The sequence below is a fragment of the Arachis hypogaea genome, chromosome 15, assembly GCF_003086295.3.
Source record: "Arachis hypogaea cultivar Tifrunner chromosome 15, arahy.Tifrunner.gnm2.J5K5, whole genome shotgun sequence".
Lineage (NCBI taxonomy): Eukaryota > Viridiplantae > Streptophyta > Magnoliopsida > Fabales > Fabaceae > Arachis > Arachis hypogaea.
In genome coordinates this window covers 139,391,641-139,417,007 of record NC_092050.1, presented here as the reverse complement: position 1 = coordinate 139,417,007, position 25,367 = coordinate 139,391,641, and the positions used below count along the sequence as shown (strand labels likewise).

Genomic DNA, 25,367 nt, shown 5'->3' with positions numbered 1-25,367 from the left:
TGCTGTGAATGGTGATCTCACTTCTTTTTGCTTGTTTCGTGGTTGATTGCGACGTACATGTTTAGTGTTGTCCTCCAATAATGAAAGCACCTGATCAACCAATGTATTTTGTGGCCCATAGATAATGTTTAACATCAACTCCAACCTGATTGATCTAAGGATTTCCTGTATGAAGATTTACATGACGAGTTAGATATTAGAACCGTGACAGTAATATGCCTTCTAATTTACACATGATATAAGTCGAAAGGTTCATTAAAGTCACCTCGTCCCATTCATCAAAACTACGGCCTTCCATCCAATTCTCCATGAATTTAATAACGTAGATGCCACAATTAGAGCTACAGGCAAATAAAACATTTGTGCAATCGGGATGACAAGAATGTTACAGAAAGTATACCACATATAAAAAAAAGGTCGAGCTGTATTTTCAACTCACTTGTTAGGCTGCTTTGGAACACTGGCGTATGACCGAAGCGGGCCATTTTCAGTTCGCACGTATGCGGGGATGACAACTCTAGCCATGTCCTCAATCAGTCTCCCTTGAAAAACAAGTAAAGATATAGTCGGATAATGTGTTATAGAATTAAGTATTACAACTCTTTAGCGGGTACAGGAAGATATTATGTTACCACATATGCATTGGGTTTATCTCGTTCATTATCAGGCAGTACAGAATGCAAACTGTCGATTATCACAAGCCGCTTTGCATGCACGTCAAACACATACACCCACCAATGGCCCACCCAACAGTTAAGAATTAACCACTGCAGTAAACAATGCACTAGATTGAATATGTCTCTAAAAAAACTCAACTAACATGGAAAACTCAAACACCAATATATATATATATATAGTAAAAATCAACCATCTGGATAGATAGAAAAGTAACCACCTATTTCATGTCAATTCTGGAATGAATATTTGAGTTCAAAGTCTGCTTTGGACACTATATATACGTATGCTTACTTAAAAATAATACATGCATCAAACAACACCTGATTCAAACAAGCTATCAATAAAATAAAGCGAAATATGAGTCACTATGTGGGAAACCAACCATCCAGATCCACAGTAAAGTAACCATCCAATTTGAATGGAATGTCATCATGGTTAGAGTGAATACAATAGCAAAGATTCATATTATCTGTGTTAATAGAATATGCACACACAACATATGAAAGATAACTAGGCAAAACAAACAAGGAGGTACAATATTTTACAAGGTGTCTAATAGATACAGAAATGTAGACTAGTTAAATAGGATTCTAACTGACCCATTTTCTCTTTGCTGCTTCGACTTTGTCAAAGAACCTATTATCTTCACCAAAGCTTGGACCAAACCTCACATATACCAGACTTACACTGTCGACGAATGAGTTCAGATTATGCCCTCGTGTGATCGTTTCCTGGAACGCCAAAAGCAGTTAGAATCCTAACACATTTTGAAACAAATTGTAATCAATAGAGTATAAATACCAATATTCCTGGACACACGCAATAGAAATTTCGCTTGAATTTAGATGATTGTGATTCGTTAAAAGTGTAGCACATCCATTCAATGATCTACACGGTAGAGTAGAGTATGCAAGAAGAAATTTAAGAGTGGTAACAATGTAGTGAATTAAAAAGCATGATTCAGTTTAGATACATACCGTGTTGTTGACCCAGCTACGGGCGTTCAGCATTCATAGGTCCTTCCTTCGCAATACTAGATGCTCCTGACCTTCGTAGGCTACCAAAGGTTACTCTTTGTCCAAGAATGAGTTTAGTATCCATCCTTTGATTTATTTCTCTTGATGCTCGCCCTTCTTTATATTTTTAAGTCTCAGATGAGTTGAAGCGGTCGGGGACGGGGTTGGTGTCTTCTCAAGCTGAGTCAACCCGAGTGAGAAGCTGGGTCTTCCTGGACTCAGTGTATGGTAGCATGACTTCTTTAGCATCATTGTTTGAAGGGGCTCCATGCTTATGGGCCTTGTGTTTCGCCCTTGTTCAACAGTTGCCAACACTTGTTCGAATTCCGAACACTGCATGAGGGAGACATCAAATTCACTGCAACGAATGTAATCTGACGTTAGCTAAAACAACCGGTTATGCTTGCTAGAACCTCTAATCACGCCATGGAAAAAAAAACCGAGTCAACATCCACACACAACTTCTCTGTCAAAATCGTACTCGGTAAGCTAGACAAGTGCCGAAGACAGCGTACATGGAGCTGCTTCCTTGTGGCCATAGTGATCTTCATGAGCCCCTTCATGTTCAAGATTGACCTCGGCTTCTGCTGGGTAGCCATCCTGTGGCGGACCCTCTTGTTGGAATAGTCGTCTCCTTCTTTTGGCAAGTGGCTCATTATCTTCATGATCAGAGTCGGGGGCAATCCAAGGTGTCCCCTTGCTCTTTGGGACAGTCTCTACTAAACGTGTTGTTTTGTTACCTCTACAGGATCAGCTTCTGCCAATGGGAAACTTTCTCCTTGTACCAGGCCTGCATTTCTGTGGTGTACACATTAAACGGGGCAATAAACATAAGCAAAACAGCAAACTATGAAAAACAAAAACATAAAACACTTTATCATGTTGGAGAGGAATACTATGTATGACTACAACCGTTGCGGCTATAGTCCTTAGATGGTCATTTGCATGGTATGTATTCAACCCAGTCGCATACATACTACGTAGTTTTAATGAATAGAGATCACTTTTTGCTCATCTATGTCTCTTTGCGGAAGTTTCGTCCTGCTTCGGGTATATGGCGCTTATTCTGAGTCCTTGCAGAGCCGTTTATTTCCATCCCTGTCCTTGCCAAACTGCTGGAATGAATGGAGTAATAACAATTACATGAATATCACTTCACGTTGCCAAGCCTACAAAGAAGAATGAAATAACAAATTATTAACCCTAATCAAAGCAATGAAACTCTATCTTTCACCAACTCAAGGTACCTTGGGTGGTGTGGCGGTTTTTCGTGACCGCTTTCTGTATTCTTTTGTGAAAACTGGTTGTGGACATATACGCCTTACTTGTTCGTTATATTCTTTGCTTCTTTCTCCTTCCTTAGGTTTTTTACCCATACTTAACTTGTCCATGATGCATCCCTATGTTTTCAATATGGGACAAAGTAGATAGCAGAAATCAACTTAAACCATGAAAACCATTGACTACGTCATTCACATCACAGATACTGTTTGTATTCAAGTTCAGTCTAAACATGAAATCGTTACGAATTGTACTTGAGAGATAATATTGTCAGCCTTGTTATCAAGTTCATCAACGACCTATGTAGGAACCCATGTCACCGGTGCTTGACATGCATCTAACGGACCATGCTTCAGGTGCTGAAAGTACAAAACTTGGATAACAGTAGTTCACAGGTTAAGAATTAAAACAGAAGTCATACATGCAGGAAAAAATTATGTAAACTATTTGCATTACCAGCAAGACGAACATGCATCTGCCGCATGTTTCATGGTTCTTAGTTTGAAATTTTTTTATTGCCTCTTGCAACCACTTCAATATCTTATATGGCCAATTGAATCTTTTGGGGTTTTAGACATCCAGAATCGGTGGGATGTGCCATGGGGAGATAGTCTATTGACTTGTTGGGCAAAGAAACATTTTTAACACCACTAGGATAAAGTGTTGTCTAAAAGTCATCCGTTGTTTTTCGGTATACATTGGATAGCCATAGACAAAGTTTCGCTGTTGTGTTGTTGTTTTCTTCTGGAATTGTCTCTTAATTGCAACATAGGATGTATCTTTCTTATTCAGTTCTGGGATGTTGTCCCCTACATTAATGAAACATGTTGGGATAGTCAATCACTTATTGCATAGAAAAACCCAGAAAAATGCACAATAACTGTCCATAAATACAGAATTGCTACTGACTTTCAGAAGGTATGCCCAGTACCTTGCCGATCAGCTCGACGGTAATGCGGATGTCCCCTACATCCACCCTCAGTGTCTTCGAATCCGCATCATAGGCCCTTGCAAGTTGAAGCATGATGCTTTACTTCACATGCCAGTATGGTACCCGCCTAAGGAAATCAAATCCGATAGCCTCAATCTCAGCCAACTTTGCGTTCTCGTTATGTTGTTCCAAGTGGGAAAATAAATTGCTCATGTAGCAAGGTGAGCAATGTGTCTCGACTAGTTTCTTTCGAACAAAGAAAACAAAATCACGTAAGAACAAATTATAACGACGTTTGTTTCATGCCGTAAACAGTGTGTTACCTTTTTACCCATCTGATTTTTGTATGGACTGTAGAATTTTGGTCGGTTGGAACACGGTAAATAGTTAATAACGCAATAGGTCATTCGCAATCCAATGTAAGATTTTGTTCAGTTTACAACCCTGTACAGCGCATTATAATAACATGACATTATAACTTTATAAGCATTCTAACTGGTACTTTTGAACCTATGCAATGTCAGTAGAAAAAACCGAAAACAATCAATAAACAACTCACGCACAAACTAAACACTGAACACCGGTTCACAATTGCAAGATTGAATATGTTTCTAAACAAAAAAGCTCAACTAAATCAACCATCAAAAAACGAGAACATCATAAACTCACATAAAAGTCACAACCAATTTCTTAAAAAACAATTGATTGATTAAAGGGAGGACCACAGTTGTAACATGTTACCATCAACATTCAGGCCATTGTAGAGCACTACTATAGTAACAACATGTAACCAAACATAAAACCCAGCAACTATAAGCAAATATAAAATCCTGCAACAGTCCAACCTTTCTGTTTTCCATGAAGAAGTCACGAGTTTGCAAGATAAGATAAGGCCCATGTAGACAAAGGATGCCTTAAGCAAGTATCTTAGGGGTCTCAGAGACTGACTGAACCAATTATAAACAAAACAAGCAGCAACATAAATTAGATTCAAACAACGCAATAACCTGGCACACCCAAACAGCAAAATCTACAGTGAAAATCAACCATCTAGATATATATTAAAGTAATCATCTGTTTCATGTCAATTCATGAATTAATATTCGAGTCTGGAGCCCGCTTTAGGGACCATATACACATTTGCTTACTTAAAAAATAACACCCCTCAAATATCACATGATTCAAATAAGCTATCAATATAGTAAAATCTCCATATGAGTCACTATGATGAAAACCAATCATCCAAATGCTGATTAAACTAACCATGCCATTTGTACGGTAACACATCATGTTTAAAATCAATTATCAGCCAAGACAAAAGCAACAACACATCTAATATTAAGGAAACATGGATATATTGAATTCCCACCAAAGAGAAAAGCAAACTTATATGTAATTGATTCACTTATTGAGTACATAGCTCGACTTGAGGATCACAAATACGTTTACATTACTTCAACGAATTTTTAGAATGAATCAGATACTAAGCTCAGTTAATTAAAAACAAGAAACGCGTCAGATAGCACTTGCTTCAAACAAGCTAAAAACTTAGTAAAACCAAATATCAGTCCCTGTAATAGAAACCAACCATCCGAGAACATGCTAAAGTAACCATCCGAGTAGTGCCAACTAAACAATGACAATGGTAAACTAATTTACGCGACGTTGCATGCAAAGGTCTACACAGCGAGCGAAAATTACTATGCTATTTAAACCAAACTTTTGAAAATCTTCCTGCGCTAAGATTAAATCAATTGCAACCATCTACAACAATAACTTATTCTACACGTTCCGATTCAGTGAAATTGCGACAATGGAGTTCTTCACTATGAACAATCAAACACCTCAGCAAGATTCATTGCATGTACAACTAGTAGCAACAGAAACAGTTATCATCACATTAAGAAATCAACCTACTAACCTCCTGTAAATAGTCGACGACAGAAGGTGTTTGGGGGCTGTAATAGCAATGAGGTCGACAGAAGGTGTTTGGACGGAGGATGCAGGACGCAAGGGGCGCACTCAGCGGTCTCGGTACTGGCGCTGAGGCGAGCCGTGACCTAGGCTCTTGCAATGTGCAACTCAGTCGACGATGAGGCCCTCCGACGAAGCCCACGCGAGAACTGCGACGGAAAGCAAGGGGCGACCGAACTGGCTGCTACCGGCGACGGAAGAGGCATGCGCTGGAGGGTGAGCAGTGTGGGTCTGGTCGTTGATGGAGGTGCAGGGTCACTCGGCGCCGTTGCGGTGGGATGGTCAGGGGAGGTCGCAAGAGTTGGATGGGAAGGTTGCCGTCGGTTCACAATTAAAGGATTGGAGAAAATTTGAAATATGGATTAGATGGTTATAATTAAAATAAAACTGAAGGGGTTTGTGAAATTAGGGTAAAAGGTGGGTTGATGTTCAATTTTAACTTATATTAAGTTAAATAACTAGCTCATTGTAGACATTGTAAAGATATCTCATTGTCTCTTTAACGAAAATCTATCAAAATAAAGAGTAGAATGTAAAATTTTATATTAATTCAAGAGGAAAATAGATATTTTTTCTTTTGTAAACGCGTTTTGATGAATAAGTGTGAAACGCGGATCGATAACGCGAACAGTAAACCCAATAGAAGGTGAAATGCGAAAGTATCTATTTGTTAGAAATAAAAATAAAATATATTTTATAAAGATATGAAAATGTCTCCTTTATGAATGTGTTTTAATATGTAATTGTAAGATATTTTTTCTTTGTTCTTATATATGTAATATAGAAAATTAAATGGATTTAACAAAACCTTAAATGTTAATGCATAGATTGAGGGTTAGTTTTTAAAACCTAGAAATATCATTCGGATCATATTCTCAAAAAAATATGAGATTTCTAAATTAAAAAGATAATGGATGAATAGATAGTTGAACTCAAGTTTGTAATAAAAGTAAATATTTGCATATGTCCTCGAGTGACTTTCATATGATCTCTTAAGAAAGACAATAATGGACAAATCTAATCCTATGCCTATTCCGATACTATGTTATTTTCACTCAAATTAACCTCATAGGGCATTCATCTTTTCGAAAACCTTTTATATTTTTCTATTATTGGTACACTTCCATATGTCACTCTTACACATCATAAACTTGCCAATTCATGCATAAACTACTACACCACTACTGGAGGACTGTCAACAAAATTCTATGCTATTTCTTAGGTATGGCTAATCATGGGATTCAACATATAAATATTTTAATTTTTGTATTTCTATTTTTGCAGATGCAAACTAGACTAATCTGATGATCGATGATCCATGAGTGGTTATTTTATATATATAGGAATTCTATCTTTTAAAGTAGTAGAAAATAATAAATTGCGAATAGATTGTCTACAAAAATTAAATATAAATATATATTTTTTTAAATTAGGAGTAAGACTTAAATTCGCAACCTTTTAAATAATGAATATAAAAAGACTATATCATTTAAATTATAATCGCTAAATATAAATATTTGATAAAGATTAAATTAGAGATGGTATAGATTCAAAAGTTTTTCGAGAAAATCAGAATTGTCTCATCACCTTTAGCACCTACCATATTTTATAATAATTAGGGAACTATCTTGTTAGCTACCAGTCTAGTTATACATAGCTTTAGCACACATTTTGAAATTGATTTCATGTTATTTGTCCATGATATGTCTCCAAGGGTCAATTACATATGGTTCACATTCTTTCATGTTCCTAAGTTGTTGACATCTTAGTATGTATATAAGCAGGTATTGTGTAAAATTTGATACACACATGAATTATAATTCTCACCGTCAATTAGTATTGTACATAAACAAGTAATACAAAGTTTTTTTTTTTTCTTCTATAGTTTGCTTGTGTCCCAAGATTACTTCGGTCAACAGCATTCTATTATGCTATTTTTCATGTTCTTGAACCACTTTTATAGATCTAATTTATCAACCTCTAAAATTATTTTATATAGATGAGTGATGCTCCACATTTAATTATAAAACTAACTAAAACATGCATTTACATGTTCACAAAATACATATTTTCTCCCAATACAACAAATTAAAGGAAATTCATCAAATATATATTTTTTGTGAAAAACGTTTTGAATGTTTATTATCTAGCCATATCTTTAATTGAAACCTTAGATTTAAATGAAATAAAAATTGATTTAATTATTTTGTTAATCTTAATAGTTTTATTAAATTCGTAATTAGGTTTTTATACTTTTTTTTTAATTGAGTCTTCACATTGCTTTTAATTTTATAATTAGGTCTTTTTTAGTATAAAAAAAATATTAGAATTAACCGAATATTTTTTCACAAATTAAAGATATTTACAATTACAAATCTAATTAGATTTTTGACTGCATGTATATTTAAAAAAAAAACATTTTATTAATTTTAACGTTTTTGACTTGAAAATAAAAAATCTAAGACAGAATATATAGAGATTTAACTAAAAAAATATATAAAAATTTAATTAAAAATTTGATAAAACTATAAAAATATAAAGAGTAATTAAAGCGTAAAAGTAATTAGAAAGGTGGAAATAGAAGAGATGGAGCATATAGTAGTTTAGAGAGAGTATTGTCGATTTGTATATTTATAGGAAACACTTGTCCTGTTGTTGGAGGACCACAGAACAGTAACGGAAACAGAAATGAAGGGGCAAAGTGATAAGGAAGAAGCAACGAAAGTGAACAGTTTGGGTTTTGTCTGTTTCGTGTTTAGAGAGATAAATAAAGACAGGGAACTGGGCATGTATTTTGTAAGATGTAAGGAGCAGTGTACTAATAACAAAGACACACCCCATTGCTCGAGAAAACTTTGAACTGTTGCTTTCATCACTGCTAAAAGACAACCATACAGATGAACCAAAAAGCCCTCACCCCACACACATTCTTCAATGTTCTTTTCTTTTTAATTCATCCTTAAATCATCTCATAATCAACTTGTATAAAAAGGGAATAACAATTGTAGTTAAATTACAATATATGTTTAAACTCTTATATAAGTCAATAATCCTAATTATCTAACTTTGTAAAGTCAAACCTAATCAGTTATTCAATTAAAACAAATTAAAGATCCGTGGCAACTACTTGATCGCAAAAAGCCAATGAGTTATAGCTTAAATGACATAGTCTCTCTATACTCAATTAAGAGGTTGCGAGTTCGAGTCTCCTATTTTTAATTAAAAAAGAAAAAAACTACTTGATCACACAAATTTTCAATGTAAGAAGTTTAATAATATTCAAGGTATAAAGATTTAATTAAATATTAGGTCAAACTCTACAAATATCCATCACAAATTGATTACCCTAAATATTAAATATAATATTGGCTAATAATAAATTGTTATTGTTTATACGTACCCCCTTTTTTTTTACTTTTTAAAAAATCTAAATTCAAAATTTTTTAGTTGAGATGTAAATTTATAATTTTGATTAATCTTACATTTGTTATTACTACACATGCTCAATAAATAAAAATATGAATTGATGTACCTATTAATACACTAGCTAATCCATATAACTAAAATTCATATGAATACATATATTACATCTCTGCAAATTATAAAATTTCACAAATTAATATACATGTATATGTTTTAATTTGAAAATAAAATAATGAATATAAAGGTCTTTTGAGTTTTATTTCTGACTGATTCCTGTTGCTTGTTAACACGTATGCATGCAAGAGTCATTCACTTCATTTACTTCCAAAAGTGGGAGCATCTCAATCTCACTGACCTCATCATCCTTCAATATATCTATCTATCTCATCTATTTATTTAGTACTTCTTTTCTCTCTTTCTCTCTCACACGCACATGTATTTGTATATCTGTCTCCCCTGTATCATAATAAATTCTTTAAATTAAATACTATAAGATTGGACAAGAAAAAAAAAAAAAAAGCTTACAGTGTATGTTATAAATATCTTGTTTCCATAATTTTTAAAATTAATTTACAAAAAACTTTAATTTATCCTAAAAAAATTTTATTTACATCAAATATATTTTTAGTGGTTAATTTTTCAACAAATTTAAAATCAATTTAGCAACAATTTTACAAGAATAATCTTTAATATATACAAATTAGGCATAATTATCATATATTATTATTGAATTAGTCTTAAACTTTCTATAAATTTAGCTGTCAAGAATATATTTGTTGCAAATAAGAAAACTTTAAGAACAAATTAAAATTAAAATAAAATAAAATTTATGAATATTTTTAACAAATTTAAGAGACAAAAAAATATACTTTATTCTTAAAAAATTTTAATTTAAAAAAAATTAATTTAAAAACTAATAAAAATATGTATAAAACACTTTTTTACAAAACATATAATATATCCGATAGTATATAATATATTATAGCAATAGTAAGCTAGTAATGATAGGGGTAGTAGCTAGTACTAGTAGTATATATGTGGTTACTTTTTTGTATAAGTGGTATATCAAAGGTTTGTTCTCATCCCCTCAAAAATAGTCATGGAATCTAATAAGAGGAATAGTGTTAATAATAATAGCCAGAACTACCAACAACAACATCAACAAGAACAATTTCAATTTGAAGAGGAACATGAACAGGAACAAGATCAAGAAGAAGCATGTTATGAAGAAGAAGAAGAGGAAGATCAAGATGATGAAAAAAATAATGAGATCCTCAAGAGAAGAATCTCTAATCACCCTCTCTATGGACTCTTGGTTGAAGCTCACTTGGAGTGTTTGAAGGTTCTCTCTCTCTCTCTCCCCTTTATTTAATCTTCTACAGTACATATACTTTGACCTTCAACCCGTGAATATACATTAATTTATGAATTATATATAAAATCAAAGTGTGATTTTAGTTTATAATTTATGTCTATATTAATTAATTATAGATATTTGTTCACATAATGTGAATGTAACTAATTAATGGACCAAATCTTTCCCATGATGTTTGGAGCTTCATCACTTTTCAAGTTGGATTTCCTCTTTGTTATTATTCCCCTAATAAAAAGAGAGAGAGAGACTTCATATCATCTTCAACTTGCATGCTGAAACTATATATATATAGTATCCTATTCTAGTTTGAATTCTATATATAATAACCAATAATAGGAAAGAGATATATATGTAGTGAGGGGAGAAGAGATTTAATTATATATATGCAGAAAACCCATCTCACTTTGGGTGTTTCAATTGTATAAACTAAGTTCTGCTTATGAGTTGAGTAAATTTGAGGATCCAAACACCATTTATAAACTATAAACAATCATGTAAGTGAATATCGAAAATTATATACCAAATTAATTACCAATGTACAATATACATTAAAATATAAAATACAAACTAAAAATAGGTTAAATAATATATATTTATATAAATATATAATAACTAATTTTTTGTGTGTCTAACTATTTTCGTTATTCAATTTAGAACAAACAAAACCTCATTTATTGGAGATATGGCAGTAACAGAAACCAAAGAAAACCACATTCACCTAATTTGATCAACATGAACTCTTTCTAATAAAGAATGAGGTTATTTAATTTTTACTCATGAAATTAAATTCTTTATTTATCATCACCAACCCACTTGTATTATATATAATTCACAAATGCACATTCAACAATAGAATTTAATCTAATCCAGTCTAAGCATGAATATTTTATCCATGTATGATGTGATATATATATATTAATTCTATTTTTTTATGTCTTTTTTGTTTCAGGTTGGTGACATATCGAACTTGGACAGACAGCTGAAGATAGATCCAATGCAAGCAATGAAGCAACAAAACTTGAACATGTTCAGCCAATCAGAGCTTGATATCTTCATGGTAACTAACAATAACAATTCTTCCATTACCATTTTATCTCTCCCTTTTTTCACACACACAAACACAAAAACAGTGAAACAAGCAATACATTATTATTTATTTTTACACAAACTCCAATGAATGAAAAATGCTTTAAGAAGGAGTGATGGGGTAGTACATAACATACTATCTTTGTGAAGAATGAATGATGGGTCATGTTAACTACTGAAAAGTCATCGGTCAAATAAAATATATATGACCAAACATGGTTTGGGGAAAAACAATTTTTCTTTCTCTCTATTCCATTGATGGATACTTTCATGGTTGGCCTAAAGCATATGCTAATTCCTGCCCCTGAAAAGAGACTATACACTGAGGAAAAATGTATATATTTGTATATGCATAGTTTTTTGTTCCAATTCCATATGACACTGACATTTTTCCAATCTGTCTCTGTGTTTGTGCTAGCTAGTAGTAGTAGTTTCCACTTTCCAGTTCCTATATATATCTTTTACTAAAATTTAGCATTTACTTTAAGCCACCAATTAAAACTTTAATTATATTAAATGTACATTAAATTAGTTATAAAAATTAGTTATTAATAAAAAATATTTATTAAAATATAAAATATATATTAAAAATATATAATAATTAATTTTAGTATACAAATAATATTTTTGTTAAAAATTATTACTAAGACTTATATTCTTAGCATACAATTAATGCTATGATAATAGTAATTTTTCTTCTAGCTATAGTGATGAATAAAAAAAAATATAAAAAATCAATTTTTAATTAGTTAATATTAGTTAATTTTAAGGTTTATATTTATAATTTAAAATTTAAGATTAAAGAGTTTATAATTTAGGGTCTAAATATAAAATAAATAATTTAAAAATTAATATTACCCAAAAAATAGTTATTTAATATTATTCCGATAAATATTATAATAATTTAACTAAAGAGTGAATTTTTTTGGTTAATATTAGTTAATTTTTTATTTTAATTTTTAAATTTTAAAACTTAAATTTTATATTCTAAATTCTAACCTTAATCTTTTACTAAAATTTAGCATTTACTTTAAGCTTCCAATTAAAAGTTTAACCATACTAGTTGCATATTAAAATTAGTTATTAATAAAGAATATATATTAAAATATAAAATATATATTAAAAATAAATTAAATTCAATATGTATCTATACAAAAAATATATAATAGTTGATTTTAGTGTATAAATAATATTTTTATTAAAAAATATTACTAAAACTTATATTCTTAATTAGAATATAATTTATGCTATGATAATGGTAAGTTCTCTTCCTAGCTATAGTGATGAATAAAAAAAGTGTAAAGAATCAATTTTTAGCTAGTTAATATTAGTCAATTTTAAGATTTAGATTTATAATTTAGAATTAATGAGTTTATAATTTAGGGTTTAAATTAAAAATAAAATAATTTAAAAAATTAATTAATATTAGCCAAAAAATTAGTTATTTAATATTATTTTGATAAATATTATAAGAGATAAATATTATAAGAATTTAACTGAAGAATGAATCCTTTTTGGTTAATTTTTATTTTAAATTTTAAATATTAAATTTTATACTCTAAATTCTAACTTTAATATTAAATTCTACAAAAATAAAGGTTAAAAAAATTATAATATAATATTAACTAATATTAACTACTTAAAAATTAATTCTCTATATTTCTATATTATAATTATACTAAGTTTAATGCTTATATAATTAGGGTTTTTTTTGTTTATCTCCAAAAGGACAAAATTTCTAGGTCTATATATATAGCAAAATATCTCAGCAAACTAATTGATAAATTGCTAATTAATCATTCAAGATATTCTAATTAAAGGGTGACATATTCAGAAAAGTGCTTCTATCATTATCTATGACACATGAATTTGGAAAAATACTTTTTTTTTTTTTTTTGACATGATTAGTATCCCTATGTTTGTAGAATTTTTAATGGACTGCTGCACCATCAATTGAAATTGCACAATTCTAGGAGACTTATCAGACCCACCATCACCTGAGCTACTTATGGAAACTTTAAACAATTATTTAAAGAAACTAAGCTCCAGAATAAATAATTGGGGGAGGCAGTGTTGATTCTCATTTCTGAGTTTTTGTAGTGACTTGTTAATAATTTCAGCTATCCCTCTTTTGTTTTTTTAATCTTTATTTTGCCAACAATATATTAGAAAAAGTTAATTGCAATGATGGTAGCATATTATATTCTATTATTCTATATACTATACTATACTAATATATATGCTTTACAAATCAACATCATTTCTAAGAAACCTTTTGCCTTCTTTTTGTTTTATTATTTAAACATTTTAAAGGAGAAACCAAGTTGTTAATAATTACATAGCATGTGTGATTGTAATCATCATGTTACCCTTGAGTAATGATATATTGGATCTGTCATCACCCTGATAAAAGTCTTTTTAAATACTAAATGAAATACAACAAGTAAATACGCCTAATATCTCAAAATTATTAAAAAGAATAGATTATTTTGTTTTTAGAAAAAATGTTTAAGAAGATAAATTATTTCTTAATATATATATAGAATTTAATTTTGATACACTGACAGTATAAAATATTTTACACAGTCATGCAATTACATATGTTCTTTTAGATGATCATTCACACTGTCAATATAAAAAGTAGTTATTTTTACTGATGTGGCATTACGTAATTAGATACACGTGTAAAATTATTTTACACTAACAATACATCAAAATTATATATATATATGAAATCATACACTTGTCTATTGGACAAAATGCAGAACTATTTCTGTTGTTATATTCTTTTTTTAAGTGACAAGTGTATTCATAAATCTTCTGCAAGAGGACAAAAAATTGTTTAGGGGTTAAAAATGATTCATAATTATTAAATTTTAATATTTAAATTCGTATGCTCGTGTATCTTTCATGATTTAAAAACTTAACTAAAATAAAAGAATTTGAAAAGTAGTAACATTTGTATTAGAAATATAATTATTTATATATTTTTATATAACAGTTTAATTTTTTAAAATATATTATTTATAATAAAAATTATATATAAACTTAAGTTCCACATATTTTTCTGCTTCTTCGGTTTGATTCCAACAATATGTATTACTTCCTTTCACACTAGCCCAATAGATATTAATATTGGGTAACAATAATTGTGATATTTTCTTCAATTTCATTTTCAACAATTTCCTTCACTCCTATCAAAAGCCAGACACAATTAGTCTTAATGGTTACACAAATTATAATAATATATACTTCTATACTATATAAAATAGAAATATAAAAAGATTAATATCTTTTTTTTTTAAATATTTTTCATTATATATAATTCATAAAAAAGTTATTATTTTTAAGACTTAACCCAAAATCTCTTAACTAAGATATAAATCATGTATCATCTCAATTAATTCTATTTTTAATTAATAAATAAAAATAAATAAATCAATATGCATTTTAGTGTCTATCAAGTATCAATACAGTAGTATAGTAGTAAACTTTTTTCTCTAATGATAATAATAATTCAATCGTAGCAAACTTTTTTTCATTTGTGATTATTTATTTATAATTAAAAAAAAATGCACATACAGGAAGCATATTGCATGGCACTTGGGAAGCTGAAAGAAGCAATGGAGGAACCGCAACAGAAGTCAATGGCTTTCATAAACAACATGCATTCACAACTCAGGGAGCTCACCACCAAGGCCACCGCCATGCCTCCTCCTTCTGAAGCTTCTGGTGCTTCTTCAAGTAGTGACTGCAAGTTCAGAAGAAACCCTAATATCTAGACATGTTTATAACTTTAATTAATTTCTCAGGCTTGTGCGTGTGCCACCACTGTAATATTTCTAAATCTTCGCTATTAATTAATTTATGCTTTCAATTATTATTCTAAATTTTCAAATCCCTCGTTAACGTTATATACATATATATAGTAGTTATAGTGACTAGTGTTATTAAACTTAAAGCCATATTTTTTTTATTTTGATAATATTTTTTATTTTTTAAATTAAAATAATTATTTGAATTTTAGTAATAGTTTTTAAGATACCATAGGTAGTATAGTATGCACTTATATATGAGGAGTGTTAGGGGCAGTAATTTTTGTGATTTGTAGCTATCAAATAGCTATTAATAATGTTTTTAATGGTGTGAGATTTTATCCAACGGTGTGAAATTATTCATTTTTTTTTGCTGGTTACATATTGACCAGAATTTAATAAAATTGCTGTCCCTAGACTTTTTCCTTATATATATTGGATATGACTATAAAGTATATATAAATATCTTTTCTCCTTCTCATCATGCCCCAACGGTTTCACACTAAATTATTATTTAGAAAGAATATAAAAACCAAATTTTTAGTGAATAAATATTAGCAAAATTTAAAGCTTAGATTTATAATTTAAAATTTAAGATTAAAAATTTATAATTTAGTATTTAGAATTTAAAATAAATAAAATAACTTTAAAAAGTTAATAATATTGGTTGAAAAAAATTTGTTTCTTAATTTAATATAGGGTAAAATGTATTTTTTGTCTTTGAATTTGCTAAAAATTTTTAAAATATTCTAAAATTTTATTTTGTTTTAATTTTATCCTATAATTTTTTTATTTGCATCAAATTTACTCCTAACAATTATTTTTTAAAAAAAATTATGACCAATTCAAGAATAATTTTACAAAATAACCTTTAATACAAGCAAATCAAATATATTTATCATTCATTATTATTGAATTAATCCTAATTTTTTAAAAAATTTAGTTGTCGGGATATATTTGATATGAATAAAAAATTTTAGAACAAAACTGAAACAAAAGTTTTAAAAATATTTTTAAAATTTTTGACAAATTTCAAGGACAAAAAATTTACACTTTAACATATATATATATTCCTTAGGGGAACTGTTTAATTTCTTTCTTTTCTTTTATTATTATTGGTTTCTTTAACAGTTCTAATTTTTTACACTGGTATATTAAAGGTTTCTTATTGTGAAATTTGGTTTTGGATTAAAAAAAAATTTTCCATTTTCTTATTAACAAATCTTCACCAATATGTTGTTATTTATTTTTAGATTTAAATGGCAAAAATAATGTTCATAATTAGCTTTTAATATATATATACTAATGAGAGTGAAATAAGTGCTTGTGTTTGCTTTTAAAACAGTATAAGTTAAATATTTGTCAGTAAATATATAATAATGTAAAACCCCAATATTTTCACTAAATAATAATGAAACAAATATTTCAAAAACTATAATTTAAGAAGTTCATCTTTTGAAGACAAGATTATTTCATATCACTCTAATATATCATTAACTGTTTTAGTTTTTTTTTTTTTTTTTCTGTAGATTATGAGCTATTTTCTTACGAAAATAATGTACAATGTTTGAGGGAAAACATTATTTTGAGAATGATGACAATATTTATATGATGTGATGGTGATGGGTCATATATATTATACAAATAAAAAGGTTCTTAGATTAAATAATAGATATTAACCTAATCCATATACAAAATATATTAGGGAAATAGTATACTGGCAATGAATAAGGATTTCTTTGTAATTTCCATTATATATTTGTGCTCCATGTATAAGAGTCCTTGATAATATGAAGTAGGCATACTCAAACGTACAATGAACATGATATATACAATATGAAATATTTAGATATATTAATTTTACGTTTTTATAAGATGTGGTATACAATATATATAAAATACAAAATATTTATTAGATAAATTATAATAATATCTTATTATTTTATTAATATTAAATATAAATTAATATTTTTTAATTATATAAAATATTTAAAATAATTTATATTTTAATAAATAATAGTATATATAATTTAATTTTTAAACTCGTCTAAAAAATATAAGTTAAATACACTTACTTGTGATGGTATTTAAGTGTTTAAGTGTGTCAATTTTTTTTTAATGTTTTATTAAATATGGTTAATTATGAAAGACACACTTATTGAATGCGAATGAGTGCCGTGTTCGAAATGTATCCGATATGCTGGCGATAACTCAATAAAGTGTAAATAACTCATAGCAACCCTAAGATAATAATAATAATAATAATAAATACACCTTAACAACATATAAAAACATATATGATTTCCTTTACTTTACCCATCATTAGGGGTGGCAAATGGGCCTAAATCCGCCGGTCCGGACCGCGTAACCCGCCAAAAAAGGCGGGCTGAGCTGGTAAATTAGGACCGCCAAATAGCAAAAGTCCGCCTAACCCGCACCGTTTAAACCGCGGGCTTTGGCGGGGCGGGCTTCCCCGCCGGGCTTAGTATTTTTTTATCAAGGGGTATTTTTACAATTTTTTTTGCCAAAACCCAACATCCCCCAACCCAACTTACAAGAGAATAAAGATGAAAATTGAGTGTTTTGGATTATGTTTATTTTGTTTTAGAGACTATTTATAATTATGTTTTGGATTATGTTTATTTTGCTTTGGGAACAATATTTATAATTATGTTTTGGATGAAAACTTGGTTTATAATTATGTTTATTAGATATTTATAATTACAAAGACTTTAATATTTGTGAATATAAAAATTATAATTTGTTTATACTTTTAGAAATTATAATAGTTAAAAGTAAAAAATAGAAAAAAATTTTTTATGCTTTTATATATATTATTTAATAGTTAAAAAAAAAAGAAGATATTTAGCGGGTTTAGCCCGCCGGCCCGCCAGCCCGCCATTAGGCGGGGCGGAGTGGGATTTTGGGACCGCCTCACTAGGCGGGGCAGGGCGGACCAGCCCGCCAAAGGGCGGGCTTCTGGCGGAGCGGTCCCCGCTTGCCACCCCTACCCATCATACACATGCAAAAACAAACAGGCCAATAATAAAAACTTTATAACTACTATAGATATTCAGAAAAAATCAGGTACATGTAAAGAAGTTCATCCATAAGATACTTGATGAATCATTAAACACTTCACCTTTTTCTTCTTGGTGGGAGAATCGAATTTTGGTAAGATCATTAAAAAAAAGGTTAGTTTTGAGTTTAAGCTTAGGAGATCTATGAAGCAAAAGACCAAAGTCCAACCATATGGCCCAGCAATCTTACAACGTTTGACTGTATGATTTTAAGTGTATTATCTTAGGAGGGAAAAAAGATTGTATCTGACTTTATTTTTTTACGATAAGCTATCGATGCTAAAGGCTCGTGAGTTCGCACTTTTTCTTTATAACTTGTCATTTTCAAATGTTCTATGGCTTGCCTTTTCTATAAGCTTTTGATTTTTCTTCAGTGATTCCATCGTGGTGACATACTGAATATTCTTCCTATATTATATATATTAGCTAATATTTTATTTATTAAACGTGTAAAATTAATAAAAATAGAATTAGTTCAAATGAAAATTGTTTATAATTTAACTAAGGGACCTTTGCTTCAAGCCCTGAAAATAAAAGGAAAAGAAATTGGATTATATATATAAAAAAGTGTACACTAACTATTTTTACATCCTCTATATATATTATGAAAGGATAGATATCTCAACGATTCGAGGAAACCTATTTCTAGTGTTTAATTACTATTAATTAGCTTGTGCTATATTTTTGAAGCTTGTGATCAAATAAAAAATTGTTGCCAAATAATAAAAAAAATATCACCTTAATTTTAGTTATATTTTTCTTTATAGTTTGCCAGCAGATATAGTCCACTTTCTGGTCATGTTTAATTATAACTTGAACACACAACTAATGATGGCAAAAACGGTTTAAAGACTTAAAGAAATTTGGTAGTTTAACAACTGAAGAACACCCTAAAAGAATTAAAATACTTTCAAGTTTAAACAACGTCACATTTTCTCAAGTGCACCAAAGAAAGTAAAATTAAAATTGACTTCCATTAGTTCCTGACCCTAAAACTAAGAGCCTTATGTGTTTCATTTCCATGTTACCCAAATTTTCATGAACATATATATATAATCATGCAAAGAAAGGCTTTGCATTTTTCACTTGTTTGATTGATGAAGACGATTTCAGTTGGAAACCATGCTTTCAGATTCTTTAACAAAACCATCACCTGTCCAATCTTTATCAGATTGCAACCCTTTCTTTATGGCTTTCCTCTGCCTTATTGCTTCTTGCTGCCTTTGGACCAAATCAGTGTGAGTAGTGAAGTACTGAAGAGAAGCCCTGCAATTTTCGTCCCAGTAAACAAAAAAGAAAAGGAAAATATCAGAATGCTTTTCTTCCATCTTTGTATTTCAATCTACTGGAAAGTTGAAACCAGATCAGTTTCTGTTAATAAGGTTTTTGTCCCTTAGAATGTGATTTCCTCTTTTAATCCCCGGTCCTTGTCGTTAGTTTGTCTCTGATAAATGTTGACGTGGTAGATGAAATGCGACATGCAAGGGTTGAATTTCTGTCTATCACGTCAGCATTTAACAGGAACTAAGACTAATCATCTTGTGAATTTTGCAGGGACTAGAAAAGAAATTACGATTTTATAGGGACTAAAAACGTATTTGGCCAATTTTAAGTTCTATTACCCTCTGAAATCTTCAATTGATGTGAAGTTGTGCTTTCTCATGAAGTCTTTAAGTTCATCACATAGTTTCTTCACAAGACCATAGCCATGCATCATAACACCAGTGCACACCTATAGTTTGAAAAGATCTGCTTAGTTTTTGTCATAAATTAATTGAACAAGGTTTTCAATCTGATAAGGAGAAACTTGATAAGGCCTAATCGGCGTTCATCAATCATACCTGAACAGTGTTTGCCCCAAGAAGAATGAACTCTGCAGCGTCACCACCCGTCTCGACACCTCCAATGCCTGAAAGTGAATACTTGTCCATATCAAATTCTGACTTCATCATTTTCGCGATACTCATGACCTTCCCAAGTGCTATTGGATGGACTGCCTTTGCTGAGTATCCCCCAGGAGTAGAGTACCTGATAACATTATTTAGATAAATCATATATTTAAGATGATCGAAAAATAACAGAAGAAATGCGAAGTTGGTATGAATGAGATTACAAACCCCTCAACACAAGGCTCGGGACGTAATGTATTTAGATTGATTCCCATGACACTCATGATTGTATTTATGGCAGCTACTCCCTTGCATCCTGATTGAAGGGCAACTCTGGCTGGCTATAAGCAAAAGAATCCCCAAAAATTACCAATATGATAATCATGAAAGATCAATAAATATTATGTATCACTTGTTAAGTAAGATTGATTTAATGAAGTTTACCAAGACAATTCAAATGTAAACTCAATATTTTATGAAAATTACAAATTTTGAAGAAGTTCTCACTTAATTCTTAAAAACAGCATGATATGCGTAGAGTATAAAAGGACAGGACAAGATATGAAATCAACCTGAGAAATATCAGTTATGTTGGGAGTCATCTTGGCCCAAACAGGAACCGTAGCTTTCGAATTTATCCATCCACAAACCTCTTCCAGAAGAGCACAATCTTGTCCAACAGCCGCACCCATTTTGCGTTCCGGCATTCCATGAGGACAGGAGAAATTTACTTCAATTGCATCCTAAAAGAACATCAAAGAGGTCAGGTATTTTCAATAAGAATAAAAAGTACTCGGTTTCACAAATCATCCAAGAAACAAAACTCACAACTCCAGTTTGCTCAACCCTATCAATAAGCTCCTCCCAAGCAACTTTGTTGTACTCCTCCATGATTGAAGCAATGAGAATTCTATCCGGGTATTCTTCTTTTAGTTGCTTGAATTCTTTCAACATCGTTTCAAGTGGCCTATCACTGATGAGTTCTATGTTCTCCCACCCAATAATTTGTCCTAAGGCCGAGCCATTTGCACCTGCCCTTAGTCGGGCATATCGAGGAGTTACATTTATGACTTTTGCTGCATCAAGTGATACCTAGCAAGGAAATAATATCAATTCCAACAGTAATCTTTCAATAAGAATACCCTTAATCGGTTATATGTAGATTGACAAGAAGAAAATTTTGCTTCCAAAAGCAGACAGCAAAAATTATCATGGAAAGAATTGAAAATTTCAATGTACAGGCAAATTTTGACAAGTGACGTGGTACAGCATACAGATGAATGTATGAAGACAGGGAATTTCAAAACTCAGTCTAACTGAATAGTAGATTATATATAAAGATTAAACTATAGCTCTTCTATTCCACTTGTAAAAAAGAACAATTATGTCACAAAAAATATAACATTACTCCAAAGGGCTAATTCAAAAGCTTCTTCCACTCCATGCAGCATGCTCCATTATATATTTATATGGCAAACGTTTTGAAAAGCAAGTTTTATTGGATAGGAATTAGACCTTTGGCATCTATTTGGTGTAAAACTCATGATCTGTATAGTGGACTTTCCCTGTCAAACATTTTGAGAAATTGACAAGTTATGCTTTATAGATAAAACTTTTGTTTATTTTGCTTTTATATAGAGGAACTCTTATCCTCTATCTTGTATTATCCTTCTCCTCATCCTAATGAAATTCTTCTTTGTCAATATATACATAATGTCACAACTTCTCAAATTGTCAATAGGAAGAACAAGAACCTCTCACATACCACTTTAAACGTTTTATGACTAAGGGTTATTCTGAGTATCAGTTCTAACAGCCACAAAAGCTATCATAGCTCTTGACATTTGGCATCAAGCATATCCTCAAGAAGCAATATGCCAGCAGTCAATTTTCATTAGGCTCTCATCAGTAACCACTTAACTAGGCACTCATCAGTTGTTTCTTTTTTGGCACTATATCATTATGAATTCCCTATCACTTAATTCTTCAACTTTCCTTGAACAAAACATTTACTTTTCATGTAAGTTTCATGGTTCAGAAGCATAGAAAACAAAACTTAAAGTGGGGATCAAGATGTTATGAAAAAATAGAGAAAACACTACTGGCGATCTACACTGCCCAGTAAAACTTATGGAACTATGAACCATTTGAAAACAAAAGGTTGTAATGGTATTAGATATTCATCCACATTTTGAAGGCTTAGGATGATCAACTAATTTTATCACCCATCAGAATCGATGATTAACATTACTACTGAGAAGAAAGTACCTTATCTCTTCAAGCCAAAGAGAAAACAGAGTAGCTAGTTGACTGGTTTGGATCTGCTTATTTCTTTCACCAGAAAGCAAAAGAATTTACCCTGAGGGACTTTATGCGAGTTTGGAATTTGGAGGAAAGGGGAAGGGTTTGTAGTGTAAAAATTAAAAATATTAACACTACATGCTTTTCCTTCCCTTTCCCTCCAAAACACCAACTCACAAACAACCAATAAAGCACAATTTTTAAGAATAATACTTTTTTATTTCGGCTACTCTATATAATCCATGCATCATCATGTATCTAAATGATAGAAACATATAACTTGCAATGTGTCATAATTGTCAACATTCATCTTATGTGATCCTTTCAAGATTTTTTGTTTTCTTCCCCAGTCATCTTTCATGAAATTTTTAATTTTGTGTTCTCAGCAACAGTTTCAATTACTGATCTAAACCTTATTCTTTCGCAAGCAGGACGAAACCTAAATATTCATAAAGACTCGAGTCAACTAGGTGAGATTGATGATCTAGCAAGAAAAATCCAAGGCTAAAATATTTAAAAGCATCTAAAAAAGCATAATCTTAAAGCATATAACTTGCTAGTAATAGGACAACATAGGTTCAAAATAATACAAACACAAATACAAAATAAACTCCGAACCAAAAACAAAATCCAATTATAGCTGAACAACAAAGCATAAAGTGTTCAAGAAGGATATAACTTTCCATATTAAAGTATCGTCAACAATTGTCATCTATGTTTCACAGAACAGACAATAAAAAGTCCAAACGCTACTCCTTTTCAGCATTAAATTTTAGCAAACACCACCAAATTTTCATGCATCATAGTGTCACTATATAAGCTCATAAACACAAATTCTCTCCTATAGATACTAATGAAAAGAAACTTACAGTTTTGGCAATCACAGCACCCCATCCTTCATCAAAGGCCTTTTTCATAACAGTGTAATTGGTCCCTGGTGGACCTGATCCAATAACAAAAGGGTTTGCCATCTTCAACCCATTAACAGTGACACTAAGATCAGGCTCTGATGAAGCCTTATTATTACCATTCTCAGAGGCAGATACCCTAAACCCAACTCTGCAGGGACGTGCTTGAACCTTTCCACGACAATTCAACGAAAACCCAGATGCTGAATTCCCGGTTCTGATCTGGGTCAAGCTCAAAGACGCCATTTTTGGATGAAAAATCAAAACTTGAAGATGAAGAAGAAGAAGTAGGAGACGAAAGGGAATAACTCAGAGAATGAAGTGAATCTTCGAATCTGAGTTTATAGATTATAATATTCAGTGTGGTGGGGGCAAACGTAACGAAAGAACGTGGAATTATATGCAATATTTGCGTATTAGTTTAGCATTGTTTTGGTTGATTGCATCGGATAAGTTTGAATAGGAAAAGAAAAATACGAAATTTGCTGGAGTGAGGTTGGAGCTGCATGTGAAAGGGCAATGTCGAATAAATATAATCGTGAATTTAAATTTATATTTTAAAAAATTCAAATTTAAATAGATATTTAAATATATTTCAGCTATAATTATATATTTAAATTTCAATTTAAATATATTTCGAATTTAGATATATATTTAAATTTGACATTAAATATATCTCGGTTAGATTTATAAATTTAAATTTGAATTTAATAAGTTTACTTTGGTTTTAATTAATAAATTTGAATTTAAATTTACTTTGGCTTTAATTATAAATTTAAATTTGAATTTAAATATATTTCAAATTTAAACATATATTTAAATCCGACTTTAAATATATTTCGCTTTTAATTAAATATTTAAATATGAATTTGAATAAAATTCAAATATATAAAAATACATATTTATAATTTAAAATTAAATATATTCTGAATTTAAATATATATTTATAATTTGAATTTAGATATAAATTAAATATTTTTTGAATTAAATTATATATCTAAGTTTGAATTTAAATATATTTTATATTTTTTATAAATATTTAAATAAAATAAATTTAAATAAAATATAAATATTAAAATTTGAATTTAATTTAAATATCAATATTTAAATTCAGATTTAATTTAAATATATTTTATATAATATACATTGATGAAATATATTAAATATGTTTTATAAAAAATATTATTTTGTATGTAGGTCGTAGAGAAACAATTTGTTAAATATGTTTCGAGTATATTAAATTTTAAAAAGTAGGTAGTTATTAAAAAAATTTAATTTACAAAATATTTCAAATGTATTTATTTCATGTGAGAGATATATTTAATAAATATTATATAATATGTTTTTTTTTCAAAAAAAAAAAATGCAGAATATGGTTTGTGACATTATGCATCTTGAAGATCACATTGTTGAATATCTTGATCGTCTACTATATGTAATTATTTTTTTATCTTTGTTTATTTATTATTGTTGTTGTTGTTGTTTTTTAATTTATTTCAGAATTCAAGATATTTGGGATCAATATATCTTCACCAAGATGTGTATGATCCCCGAATTGAAATCGAATTACGAGATTGTGAATTTTATCACATATCTCAGATACTTGAAAA

The 25,367-nt window shown here is 29.9% G+C and overlaps 2 protein-coding genes across 2 annotated transcripts; one reads left to right on the top strand and one right to left on the bottom strand.

The window, feature by feature from the left end:
- The first annotated feature begins 10,353 nt into the window (after nucleotides 1-10,353).
- Nucleotides 10,354-15,662, top strand: LOC112747191 (homeobox protein knotted-1-like 1). The gene is made up of 3 exons (XM_025795176.2): nucleotides 10,354-10,645; nucleotides 11,628-11,735; nucleotides 15,349-15,662. The coding sequence occupies exons 1-3, from the start codon at nucleotides 10,403-10,405 to the stop codon at nucleotides 15,544-15,546; spliced, it is 549 nt and encodes a 182-aa protein (XP_025650961.1). The 5' UTR covers nucleotides 10,354-10,402; the 3' UTR covers nucleotides 15,547-15,662.
- A 3,886-nt stretch (nucleotides 15,663-19,548) lies between these two features.
- LOC112750889 (dihydropyrimidine dehydrogenase (NADP(+)), chloroplastic) lies at nucleotides 19,549-24,285 on the bottom strand. Its single transcript, XM_025799808.3, has 7 exons — nucleotides 23,719-24,285; nucleotides 21,377-21,640; nucleotides 21,121-21,291; nucleotides 20,777-20,889; nucleotides 20,501-20,687; nucleotides 20,282-20,391; nucleotides 19,549-19,925 (listed from the first exon to the last, which is right to left on the bottom strand). Exons 1-7 carry the CDS (start codon nucleotides 24,001-24,003, stop codon nucleotides 19,769-19,771), a joined length of 1,287 nt encoding a protein of 428 aa, XP_025655593.1. The 5' UTR covers nucleotides 24,004-24,285; the 3' UTR covers nucleotides 19,549-19,768.
- Between the last annotated feature and the right edge of the window lie 1,082 nt (nucleotides 24,286-25,367).

Bases quoted from the DNA above. Each gene is read 5' to 3' on its own strand.
- LOC112747191 (XM_025795176.2), top strand. From the start codon at position 10,403: ATGGAATCTAATAAGAGGAATAGTGTTAATAATAATAGCCAGAACTAC. The intron at 10,646-11,627 runs GTTCTCTCTCTC...TTTTTGTTTCAG, and splicing joins CTCACTTGGAGTGTTTGAAG to GTTGGTGACATATCGAACTT. The intron at 11,736-15,348 runs GTAACTAACAAT...ATGCACATACAG, and splicing joins CAGAGCTTGATATCTTCATG to GAAGCATATTGCATGGCACT.
- LOC112750889 (XM_025799808.3), bottom strand. From the start codon at position 24,003: ATGGCGTCTTTGAGCTTGACCCAGATCAGAACCGGGAATTCAGCATCT. The intron at 20,688-20,776 runs GTTTGTAATCTC...TAATGTTATCAG, and splicing joins CCCGAGCCTTGTGTTGAGGG to GTACTCTACTCCTGGGGGAT. The intron at 19,926-20,281 runs GTAATAGAACTT...CGAAAATTGCAG, and splicing joins TCAATTGAAGATTTCAGAGG to GGCTTCTCTTCAGTACTTCA.